The 12,802-nt window shown below is 45.3% G+C and overlaps 1 protein-coding gene across 1 annotated transcript in view; it reads left to right on the top strand.

Annotated features, from left to right (window-relative positions):
- The window catches only part of fat4 (FAT atypical cadherin 4), a 116,067-nt gene that overhangs the window by 63,674 nt on the left and 39,591 nt on the right, over nucleotides 1-12,802 (top strand). The window contains exon 6 of the mRNA XM_067456378.1: nucleotides 3,853-4,033. Coding sequence (XP_067312479.1) covers nucleotides 3,853-4,033 — 181 coding nt within the window. The remainder of the gene's footprint in view (nucleotides 1-3,852; nucleotides 4,034-12,802) is intronic.

Consider the following 12,802-nt stretch of genomic DNA (forward strand, 5'->3'; position numbering starts at 1 on the left):
AAATGCTTTTCTTTCTCAGTATTTTTGTCTTGTTTCTAGTCCAAACATCTGACAATTCTTAAAACAAGAAGTATTTACTAGACAAGCAAAAGTAATTGTCTAGTTTTGGGGGAAAATAACTCAAAATGAAGAGAGTTTTTGCTTAAAATAAGATAAATAATCTGCCAATGGGGTGAGAAAAATAATCTCGTTTTTTTTTATCTTGTAAAGGCATTATTGTAAACCATAATGCTGTCTTTACTTAAACAAATCAAGTAATCTTGACTAAATATTACTAGTTTAGTCTCAAAAATATAAGTTAGTATAACTTATTAACCTACAAAATACATCAACTTAAGATTTCAAGTTGTATGAACTCAAAATCATAATTAATCATGAAGCTCACTCGTCTTGCTTTGATGTGATTGGCCGTGCCACGAGTTCTGCCTGGCAACAAGAGAACTAATTCACTGATTGGAGGACATTTACAAAAGGCGGTCCTTTTCTGTTGCTGATTCAAATTAAGATGGAGACTTTTTATTGTGTGCAATCTTAAATTCGATAAGAAAACAATTGTAAGTTACTAAACATAACAATAATATGTGAGCTCACTCATATCTAACCAGATTGACTGTATTTCTGTTTTAATGAAAATAATAGTTTTGTTGGAAGTCACCATGATGGAGATCAGTGTTTGCTTTAGTTGGGCTCTTGACTGTGTAATATTAGTAGTTTTCTGGCTGCTGTTGAGCTTGCGAGACACATTTGTGAAGGAACAAAGAGTCAAGAGAAAATATCACCAAGTGATGTTATTAATTTTATTATAATTTTTTATTGTATTGGCAGAATCCCTGATATCATGCAGAGTATAATGCTCTGGTTGTCAAAGTTTTAAATATTTATAAAAGTAGCCATGAGATTCTTTACTCTTGTGCACAAAATGTTTAAATCTACGGCATTAGTTAGACATACACAGACATCATGAATCCGTGTATGAATTTCTACAATGGTGACAATCAAAAAAAAAAAAAAAAAATCTGATAAACAGATCAACTCTGACTGTAAAACAAGCTACAAAAACATCTGAACAAAAGAGCAAAAGTAAAAGCAAAGAGTAAGTCACAATTCAGATGCATGATTTATTCATGCCGCAATGCATGCTGAAGTTTTGATTGGTTGTACCCAGCGTGGTGTCCTGAACTTCTGGTGTACAGTTTGGTGAACTTAACATTTTAAGTACAGTGAACGTGAGCACCAAGTTAAGGGAACTTAAATATACAAGTTTTGAGAGACTCCATTACTCAATTGAATTGAGGGAACGAGTTTACAATCAACTGATTAGATTTGTCGAGTTGTTGTAGTCGAACACATTTGGGAGTCGCTGTCGTCCGTCTTTCACATTTATTGATGCAGTACACACAAACACAAATGCAATCGCATGTCAAAACAATGACAACATAAGTTATAACCGTAATTAAACTAAACTATCTGTTGTCTTGTCTCTAGTCCTAACATCTAAAAATCTAAAAAACAAGAAGTATTTACTAGACAAGCAAAAGTAATTGTCTTGTTTTGGGGAAAATAACTCAAAATGAAGAGAGTTTTTGCTTAAAATAAGATAAATAATCTGCCAATGGGGTGAGAAAAATAATCTTAATTCAAACAGAAAACAAGATTATTTATCTTATTTTAAGCAAAAACTCTCTTCATTTTGAGTTATTTCTCCCCAAAACAAGACTTGAATGCTTGAATGTTTCTTAATGTAAGAATCTTTAGATATTTTGTAACACATTTTATTCTTTAAGGATAAACCCCTTGAGATGCATCATCTCATTTCCAAGGGGGTCCTAACACACAAACAATGCATAAATAATACTACATTAAATATTAAATAATGTGTTATTAATAATAAATTAAATAACAAAACACAAAACAAAACAATAACAACAGTCATCTAATCCAAATCAACAGACACACCACCACACAATTAGCCAAAAGAAGCAAAAAAATAATTGTTGTCAAATATTAATAAGAATACTCATGTCATCAAAAACAATTACAACAAGTTTTGAAACAACAGAATAAACATTTTTTTTAAACATATTAAATGAAGTCAACGATCGTACTTTTAGAGGTGGATTATTTCAATCTGCGGGAGCCTTAAACCTAGAAAACAAGACACAAATACTGAGTTAGAAGAGCGTTTTTCAGTGCAGACAGATGGCACACACTTCAGCTCGGGATCTGAGCGGAGATGTTTCGGATTGAGACGTTAATCTGCGCTGCTCGAATATCAAACCATCTGTGTTTAATGAGTTAATCTGGGTCTAAACTCAGCCGGTCACACCTGCCAAAAGCCAGAGATTCAGATCTGCTCTCAAAGCTTTACTTAACAGACACAACTCTGCTTTAACACCGCAAAAAATGCTCTTCTTACTCAGTCATTGTGTCTTGTTTCCAGTCTAAATATCTAACAATTCTTAAATCAAGATGCATTTACTAGATCAGTGAAACGACATAAGATATTTGTTCTTGTTTTGTTGAAAATACAATCAAAGTGAAGAGAGTTTGTGCTTTAAACAGGCAAAATGATCTGCCAATGGGGTGAGAAAAATAATCTTATTTCTTGAGTTCAAACGGAAATTATTTTTCTCACCCTAATGAAAAAAAAAAACTCACTTAATTTAGATTATTTTACCCAGAAAACAAGAAAAAATATCCTATTTCATTTTACTGATCTAGTAAATGCATCTTGATTTAAGACGTTTTAGATTTTGGACTGTAAACGAGAAAGAAATACTAAATAAGAAGAGCATTTTTTGCAGTTAATGTATAAAGTGCATTTATTTCTTTATTTATTTAAATCTTTCCTTGGCGTGAAATGTTGCAGTTTCTAAAAGTTACCAAACAACCAACACTGATTTAAATACTTTAATTTACATTTTTCACACTTGGCACTTGATGAGTGTTAATTTTGGATTCTGAAATTAAGTCATAGAAGACTATGTGCAACACACACACAAACACACACACACACGCACACACACACACACACACACACACACACACACACACACACACACACACACACACACACACACACACACACACACACACACACACACACACACGCACGCACACACACACACACCATTCAGACATAACATTATGACTACCTTCCTAATATTGTGTTGGTCCGCCTTTTTCTGACCCGTCGAGGCATGGACTCCACTGGACCCCTAAAGGTGTGCTGTGGTATCTAGCACCAAGATGTTAGCAGCAGATCCTTTAAGTCCTGTATATTGTGAGGCGGGGCCTCCGTGGATCAGAATTTTTTGTTCAGCTCATCCCACAGATGCTCGATTGGATTGAGATCTGGGGAATCTGGAGGCCGAGTCGACGCCTCAAACTGGTTGTTGTGCTCCTCAAACCATTCCTGAAGCATTTGTGCTTTGTGTCAGGAGCATTATCCTGCTGGAAGAGCCACAGCCACCAGAATACCGTTTCCATGAAAGGTCTAGCCTTCGCTCCCCACGTGCATCAATGAGCCTTGGCCGCCCATGACCCTCTGGCCGGTTCTCCACTGGTCCTTCCTTGGAGCACTTTTGATAGATACTGACCACTGCAGACCGGGAACAGCCCACAAGAGCTGCAGTTTTGGAGATGCTCTGACCCAGTCGTCTAGCCGTCACAATCTGGCCAAACTCGCTCAAATCCTTACGCTTGCCCATTTCTCCTGCTTCACACACATCAACTCTGAGGACTAAATGTTCACTTGCTGCCTAATATATCCCACCCACTAACAGGAGCCGTGATGAAGAGACCATCAGTGTTATTCATGTTTAACATTAACATGTTTTTCTCTGTTTGTAGGATCACCATCTCTAAGCGGTTCTGGTACTGTGATGGTGCTGGTCGGTGATGTGAATGATAATATCCCATCATTCAGCTCAATGTCTTTCCACACGACCATCCCTGAAGATGCTCCGACTGGAACGGACGTCCTGTTGCTCAACAGCTCAGACTCAGACGTCGGACTCAATGGAGTGATCAGGTAACACACACTTTGGTTTCTACTTTTAGCATTTTTACAATCTTCAAATAGTCTCTATCAGGGCTTAAAATCGGAAAAAAAGATCAAACTCTTCACTCCAAGCAGAATCGCTATTTTAGCGTTTCCGTTTTTTCGTTCCTCATTAAACATTACTGTTCAGAAAACGGTTTGATTAGAAAAAATACTGGTTAATAACATTATTTTAACGTAGTTTAAAGTATTAAAGCCTACTTTAAACAAATATGCTTAGATGTGATGACGTCACTAGAACCGTTTGTTGACTAAAGCTCCACCCACAAGAACACACAAAATAGGGGGCGTGGTCTCGTTGCTCTCCCGCGTGGAGAAGAGCGCGCATTCAGCGCTTGCATCTCCCCGTTATGGTAAGAGGCGGGACCTTTCCGGGCAAAGTGCGCTAAGCTGCTGTCCAATCACAGCACGGGAAGCGCTGGCCCAATCAGAACTCGTTACGCGTTTCTGAAGGAGGGACTTCATAGAACAAGGAAATCATCAGGCCGTTTGTAGGACAGAGGAAACAGCGCTGTACAGATAAGACAACTGTGTGAAAAATACTGTGTTTTTACACGTGAAACATGAACTCATGTTATATTGCACACTGTAAACATAATCAAAGCTTCGAAAACACGCGAAAAACGGGACCTTTAATAATAAACAGACATTTCTAGTCAAAATATCTAAAAATTATTGTCTTGTTTTGGGAAAAATAACTCAAAATGAAGAGAGTTTTTGCTTAAAATAAGATAAATAATCTGCCAATGGGGTGAGAAAAATAATCTTAATTCAAACAGAAAACAAGATTATTTTTCTCACCCCATTGGCAGATTATTTATCTTATTTTAAGCAAAAACTCTCTTCATTTTGAGTTATTTTCCCCAAAACAAGACAATTACTTTTGCTTGTCTAGTAAATACTTCTTATTTTAAGAATTTTTTAGATGTTTGGACTAGAAACAAGACAAAAATACTGAGGAAGAAGAGCATTTTTTTGCAGTGTGTTCCTTTGAGCGTGTGACGATACGTGAAAACTATGGATATGATTGGGTGTCCCCAAAACTTTTAGCCACGTCACACACACACACACTCATTCCCTTACAACGCTAGCAGTCGGTCATATATCTCTGAAGCGCCTCTGCGTGAGCTCATGTGGGCTCAACGTGCTCCACTTTCCCAAAAAATGTGCTAATGAGGATGATAATGAAGTGTGACAGACAGATCAGAGTCCAGTCGGTGGAAACAGGACTTCAGTTCCTAATACTTCACAGATCCATCAATGCAAAATCCCAGCTCTCGCCGATCATGTGTCGCTCATGAACTTGCGTGATGAGGCCGATGCGTGACTGGATGATGTTGTTTTCTTCTCGCTAGGGTTGTTTTTCACACTTTGTTCTGTAATTTGTGGAATCCGCGTCTCACTGACACAAGTGCGCAGTGAAGCTGCCATGTGTGCATGTTACTGTCAGAACCAGTTTGTGTCAAAGGCCCCGAAAATGAACCTCAAAACAGCGTGAGATCGACTCAAATGTGGTGTTCCTGATCAGTGCGGGTTCATGAGGGCTTAGCTGAGAGAACATGCGGCGGGAGTTATGAAAGAAACAAAAAGATGAATAACCAATTAATCTTCCAGGCACCTGCACTGCAAAAAATGCTTTTCTTCCTCAGTATTTTTGTCTTGTTTCTAGTCCAAACATCTAAAAATTCTCAAAACAAGAAGTATTTACTAGACAAGCACAAATTATTGTCTTGTTTGGGGAAAAATAACTCAAAATGAAGAGAGTTTTTGCTTAAAATAAGATAAATAATCTGCCAATGGGGTGAGAAAAATGTTTCTTAATGTAAGAATTTGTAGATATCGTCAAATTTACATTTTTGGCTGAACTAACTCTTTAATTTATTACTCATTCCAGAGAAAATCGATTTGGGTTAAGGGGAAAAATAAACTCGTTCTAAAGTGGCGTTTCTAAATTAGTAATGGAGGTTTGGGCTTGTGTGTTAAACTGAGATTTGTGGCGGAAGGAAGAAGTTCTGCACAACAAGTTTTTAAAGACACTTCTTTGTTGTTTCTAATTTATTTACTCCTTTGTGCCGTTGAACTGTTGTATAAATGCAGTATCACACTCGTAGCCATGCGATATGTAAGGGCTAATGTCCACCAGCCGGTTGTTATCTCAGAATAAACCCCTCCAGAGTGATCAGGACCCCGAGGCGAAGCGGAGCATCACTCTGAAGGGGTTTATTCTGCGATAACAACCGGCTGGGTGGACATTATCCCGCTTATTACACGGTTACTAGTCTCAAATAAATTACACACTAAATATTGTCTTGAGATTAAATATTTTATTAGCTCTTCTGCAAAGCTTCCGCAAAGAAAAACAGCTCCAACCTGCTATAAGCCGTTATCTATCGCTGCTAAATGTTGAGAATGAATGCTGAAAGGGTTAGTTCACCCAAAGATGAAACCAAGCCTATGATTTACTCACCCTCAGGTCATTATAGGTGTTTATGACATTCTTCTGTCAGACAAATACAATCAGTTATATTTAAAAAGTCCAGGCTAACGTTAATCCCAGCAGTAGTTGTGTTTGAAGCCCATAAAAAATGCAGCTGTCCGTCAAATAACGTGCTCCACACGACTCCGATGGGTTAATAGAGCCTTCTGTTCCCTTTCGGGGAACTCGAGCTGCGTCGAAACGCTGTGAGAACGCCTCTGCGTTAATGCGTCGTGAAGCGCCTGTAGAACCATTCCATCGGAAAAAAAGATCGATCGTCGGCGTGATGACGTCATCGACCGGAAGCTATAAAACGTCCGTGAAAACAAACAGGAACTAGCTTCTGTGCCTTCAGTAAGCGATCTGTGTGAACCTGTCTGTCTATTTGGTGTTTTTGTCTGTCTATTGAAAGAGTTTTTCCACCCTTTGTTAAATATTCCATATATTTTACAAAAAAGAGAAAATAAAATAGATAGAGAAATGGCGAGCGAAAGCAGTAACTTTAAGAGGTGTGTTCATCCCTGCCCACGCTACATCACGAGTGGGGATACACACTCTCTTTGTGTTGCCTGCTTGGGAGCGCAGCATGCCCAGGCAGCCCTCGAGGGGGCTGCTTGCGAGCACTGTGAGCGTATGCCACTGAGAACGCTGCGCTCCCGCCGGGCACTCTTCGAGGAGGGTGCCTCGGCTCGTGTTCCCCGCGGCTCTGGTCCCGCTGCTGCCGAGGCAGAGCGGAGGCTGCAGTCGTGGGGTTCACAATTGGATGTTGCGGAGGGGTTTGAGACGGGCGCTGCCTTATCTCTGCCCTCACCCGCTCCATCCAGCGGTTCTTCTCGGGGCTTGGAAGCACGCATTGCGGTTTCTTCCCCCCCGAGAGAGCCGCCGGTGCTCCAACTATCCAGCTCCGAGGAGGTGGACGTTGAGAGCATCGCGACTGAAGATTCGCCACTTCAGTCTCCTGCGAGTGATGAGCTCGTTGAGGTTCTAACGCGAGCCGTGGCCAGATTAAATATTGACTGGCCCGTAGAAAGATCTGAGGCAGGAAAGAGACGTTCTAGTAAATTAGACGAAAGATTCCTGCCCGCTCGCGCTTCAGAGCCTCAGCGGCGGGGCCTGCCATTCTTCCATGATTTGCACACCGAGGTGGCAACATCATGGAGGAGACCGGCATCATACCGTGTGTTCAGCCCTCAGACTACGGTCTATAGTAACATCATGGGGCTGAAGCACTACGGTTATGGGGCGATGCCAAAGGTAGAAGAGACGCTTGCGAGCCATCTCTCGCCTTCCTCGGCATCGTCCCTAAAGGCCCCGACTTTGCCCACCAGACCATTGAAAACAACGTCGGCACTGGTGGGCAAAGCGTACTCGGCGGCAGGTCAGGCTGCTGCATGCCTTCACACCATGGCAATTATGCAGGCTTATCAGGCTGACCTGCTCAGGGATCTAGATGGACGCGATGAAGTGGGGGGTGACGTCATAAATGAGCTTAGAACAGCAGCCGATCTAACTCTCCGGGCCACCAAAGAGACGGCCAGATGTGTTGGCCGCTCGATGGCAGCATTGGTGGCTACGGAGAGACATTTATGGCTCAACCCCACCGAAATCAAAGAGAGGGAGAAGAGCTTTCTGCTCGACGCGCCGCTGTCTCCTGGTGGCCTCTTCGGTGACGCAGTACACACTGTCACCGAGAGGTTCCAGGAGTCAAAGAAACAAGCTGCGGCGCTGAAGCAGTTTCTCCCTCTCCGAGTCCAGGTCCCTGGGGCTGCCGCTGACATCAGGCAGCCCAAGCCGAGTACGAGCTCAGCTCACAGGGCACAACAAAAGCAGAGCGTCGCCGCTCGGGCTCCCCCTCAGCGCGGGGACCAGGGGCGGCGCTCTCAGACGAGGCCTTCGAGGGGCAGGGCTGATCTGCGGACAGTCCTGATCGCCAAGAAGGCCTCGTCGAAGCGTTCCTGACGCCAGAAGCGTCAGGACGCTGAGGGTGGTTCCCCCCGTAGGGAAACGGTGTCTACCCCTGCCTACGGTACCCGTTTCCCTGCGGCACCCTCGGGGGGCCGCGCTGCCAACCCCGCCGCAATGCCGGGGCGCAGTCGGTCTCCGCGGGCCACCCGAGGGTGGTCCGCACCCCCTTCGGGGGGTCCCCGAGCAGTCAAGTCAGTCGTTCCCTGCCGGTCCGCCGCTTCAGGGCACTGCATTTGTTGCTCGAAGAACACCAGAGGCCAGCCTCGAGAGGCTGGTTCCCTTAGTAGATTTTCTAGACGAATGGAAACGTCTATCAAATATATCTCATTGGGTCCTGCAGATAGTAGAAAAGGGGTATGCCATTCAATTCAGAAGTCGGCCACCTCCTTTCTGCGGTGTCCTACCTACAGTGGTGGGCCCGGAGCAGGCTCTGGTAATGGCACAGGAAGTAGAGACACTCCTGCAAAAAGGGGCTATAGAGAGGGTTTCCCCTCCCAGCAGGGAGTCTGGCTTTTACAGCCGTTACTTCATCGTGCCGAAGAAGGATGGGGGCTTACGCCCGATATTAGATCTGCGGCTATTGAATCGCTCGGTGGCCAAGCTCAAATTCAAGATGCTTACACTCAGACAGATTGTAGCGCAGGTCAGATCGGAGGATTGGTTTGTCACCATAGACCTCAAAGATGCGTATTTTCATGTCTCCATCCTTCCACATCACAGGAAGTTCCTGAGGTTTGCCTTCGGGGGAGAGGCATACCAATATCGTGTACTTCCCTTCGGTCTAGCACTGTCACCCCGCACGTTCACCAAGTGTGTGGATGCAGCTCTGGCGCCGCTGCGTCTTCAGGGCATCCGCATACTGAACTACATCGACGACTGGCTGATTCTAGCGAATACAGAGCAGATGGCGGTTCAGCATCGAGATGCTGTTCTCGCCCATATGTCGAAGCTGGGGTTGAGGCTGAACGCCAAGAAGAGTGTGCTTTCTCCGGCTCAGAGAACCACTTTTCTAGGTGTGAACTGGGACTCGATAATTATGCGGGCGCAATTATCGCCAACACGCATAGCGTCGATCCTGGCAGCCGCCAAAGAACAGAAGCTAGGCCGAGCCGTCACTGTGAAACAGTTCCAGAAACTGTTAGGTCTCATGGCAGCAGCGTCCAACGTGATACCTCTTGGCCTACTGTACATGAGGCCACTGCAGTGGTGGCTCAAAACACAAGGGTTCTCCCCGAGGGGAAATCCGCTCCGCACGATCAAAGTCACGCGGCGATGCCTACGTGCTCTGGTCATGTGGAAAAACCCGGGGTTTTTATCTCAGGGTCCCGTGTTGGGGGCTCATGTTCGTCGCGTAACGCTAACGACAGACGCCTCCCTCACGGGCTGGGGGGCGACCATGAGTGGTCGCTCATCCCAGGGTCTATGGCAGGAACATCAGCGGCACTGGCACATAAATCGGCTGGAGATGCTCGCAGTGTTTCTTGCATTGAAACAGTTCCTGCCCGACCTCAGGGGCCACCACGTACTAGTCAGAACAGACAACACGTCCGTGGTGGCCTATATAAATCACCAGGGGGGTCTGAGGTCTCGTCCGTTGGACAAATTGGCACATCGGATCCTCCTGTGGGCCCAAGGGAAATTGCTGTCAATCAAGGCAGTATATATCCCGGGGGCCCTAAACCAGGAAGCAGACAACCTGTCGAGACAGGGGCCGAGGCCCGGGGAATGGAGACTCCACCCAGAGGTGGTGGAGCTCCTATGGAAGGTTTATGGGAAAGCAGAGATAGACCTGTTCGCTTCGGCAGAGAACTCTCACTGCCCGCGGTGGTTTTCTCTGACCCATCCGGCTCCGCTGGGGCTGGATGCCATGGTACAGGAGTGGCCGAGGCTGCCTCTGTACGCCTTCCCCCCGATTGTTCTGCTTCCAGGAGTTCTGGAGAGGGTACGCCGGGACGGGGCCCAGGTACTCCTAGTGGCCCCGAACTGGCCGACCCGAGTATGGTTTTCGGACCTGATATCTCTCCTGGAAGGCTCTCCGATGGAGATTCCGACCAGGAGGGATCTACTCTCTCAGGCGGGCGGGAGATTCCTGCACCCACGCCCGGAGATGTGGAAACTGTGGGCCTGGCCTCTGAGGGGGCTAGGCTCATAGAGGAGGGTCTCTCGGCCGAGGTCGTAGAGACCATCCTACACTCCAGAGCTCCGTCCACGAGGAAGCTGTACGCTTTGAAATGGAGACTTTTCTCAGCTTGGTGCAGAGAACGCCAGTGGGATCCAGTTAACTGCCCGGTTGGTACAGTGCTGGAGTTCCTGCAGGAAAGGTTCTCTGCAGGGTTGACCCCCTCCACACTTAAGGTGTACGTGGCGGCCTTGGGCGCTGTCCACGTCCCTTGCAGTGGAGTGTCTTTGGGAAGACACCCTCTAATTACACGCTTCCTTCGTGGCACATTAAGGTTGAGGCCAGTTATGCACTCGAGGGTCCCGGCATGGGACTTGGCCATTGTTTTGAGGGGCTTGTCCGGACCTCCGTTCGAACCTTTGGAGGAGGTTTCGGATAAGTTCCTCACCCTGAAAACTATCTTCCTTTTGGCCATTTCATCTCTTAAAAGGATAGGAGATATTCAGTCCCTGTCAGTAGGGCCCTCATGTCTAGAGTTCGCGCCTGGGATGGTGAAAGCATTTCTGCATCCCAGGCCGGGTTATGTCCCCAAGGTTCCTACGAGCCCACGGGGCCCCATCACTCTACAAGCCTTCTGTCCTCCTCCATTCTTGACGTCAGACCAGGAAAGATTAAATCTGCTGTGTCCGGTGAGGGCACTGGATACTTATGTCCACAGAGCTGCCCTGTGGAGAAAAACTGAACAATTGTTTGTTTGCTTCGGACCCCCTAAGAAGGGGGCTCCTGTATCCAAGCAGAGGATGAGCAAGTGGGTGGCCGAGGCCATTTCACTTGCTTATGAAGCTGCCGGGCAGCCATCTCCTTTGGCTGTCCGGGCACATTCTACCAGGGGTATGGCTGCTTCTAAAGCACTTTTGTCGGGGGCTTCCCTCCATGATATATGTAACGCGGCCGGATGGTCGTCTCCTTCTACCTTCGTCAGGTTCTACGAGCTAGACCTGGCATCTACAGTAGGGGCACAGGTTCTCTCGTAACCGTGTGCGCTTCGGTTTCACACATACGAGACACTTGGTCCTATGGCGATGTGGGTATAAGCGTTCTCACAGCGTTTCGACGCAGCTCGAGTTCCCCGAAAGGGAACGTCTCAGGTTACGTATGTAACCCTAGTTCCCTGAGGGAACGAGACGCTGCGTCGCTCTGCCATACTCCCGGCGTGTCCGTGATCACTTACTTCAGGCTTTATCAGAAGTTAGTTCCTGTTTGTTTTCACGGACGTTTTATAGCTTCCGGTCGATGACGTCATCACGCCGACGATCGATCTTTTTTTCCGATGGAATGGTTCTACAGGCGCTTCACGACGCATTAACGCAGAGGCGTTCTCACAGCGTTTCGACGCAGCGTCTCGTTCCCTCAGGGAACTAGGGTTACATACGTAACCTGAGACGATTCCAATCGATGCGTTTGTGTCAGAAAAATATCCATATTTAAAACGTTATAAAGGAAACCTGCCTTGAAGTCTTCCATTGTAACTCACGGCTGTTTAAGCCACAAGATGGCGCCAGCGTTAAGCACAGAAGTAGAACCGGTCAAGATAACTCGTAGTACCCGGATGAGCGGGTGTTATCTGGAAATAACGTACCGCTGGAATGAGCGATTGACCAATCAGAATCTAGTAATAAGGCTGTATATCAGCTTGCTATGATTAACTACAGCCTAATCTGATATAGCTACAGCCTTATTGCGTGGCTACGAGTGTGATATTGCTCTTATTATGCATTTAGCAGATACTTTTATCCAAGGTGATTTACATGCATTCAAATTACACATTTTATCAGTGCTTTCTTTCCCTGAGAATCAAACCCATGGCCTTGGCATTTCAAGCGACCATTTGAGCTACAAAAAGGATACATTTTATTGAATATGTTTCTCTCTGTACTTTGTCCGCTTCTGCCCCAATGCAAATTCCTTAAAGCAAGACTTCAGAACTTTATTCTCCAAGTACAGTACTGTCCAAAAGTCTTAGGCACGTTAGTATTTTCACCTCCCAAAAATGTTTTAAGCCAGTTATATCTATATTTTGCAATAGTGAGTCAGTAGGTGATATTAGTTTACATTTTGAAACATTTATTTTGCCATTTATTGTAATAATCCATGATTGCAGTGAGATTTGTGTGTGCAG

This window comes from Pseudorasbora parva, chromosome 11, assembly GCF_024679245.1.
Source record: "Pseudorasbora parva isolate DD20220531a chromosome 11, ASM2467924v1, whole genome shotgun sequence".
In the NCBI taxonomy this organism is placed as follows: Eukaryota; Metazoa; Chordata; class Actinopteri; order Cypriniformes; family Gobionidae; genus Pseudorasbora; species Pseudorasbora parva.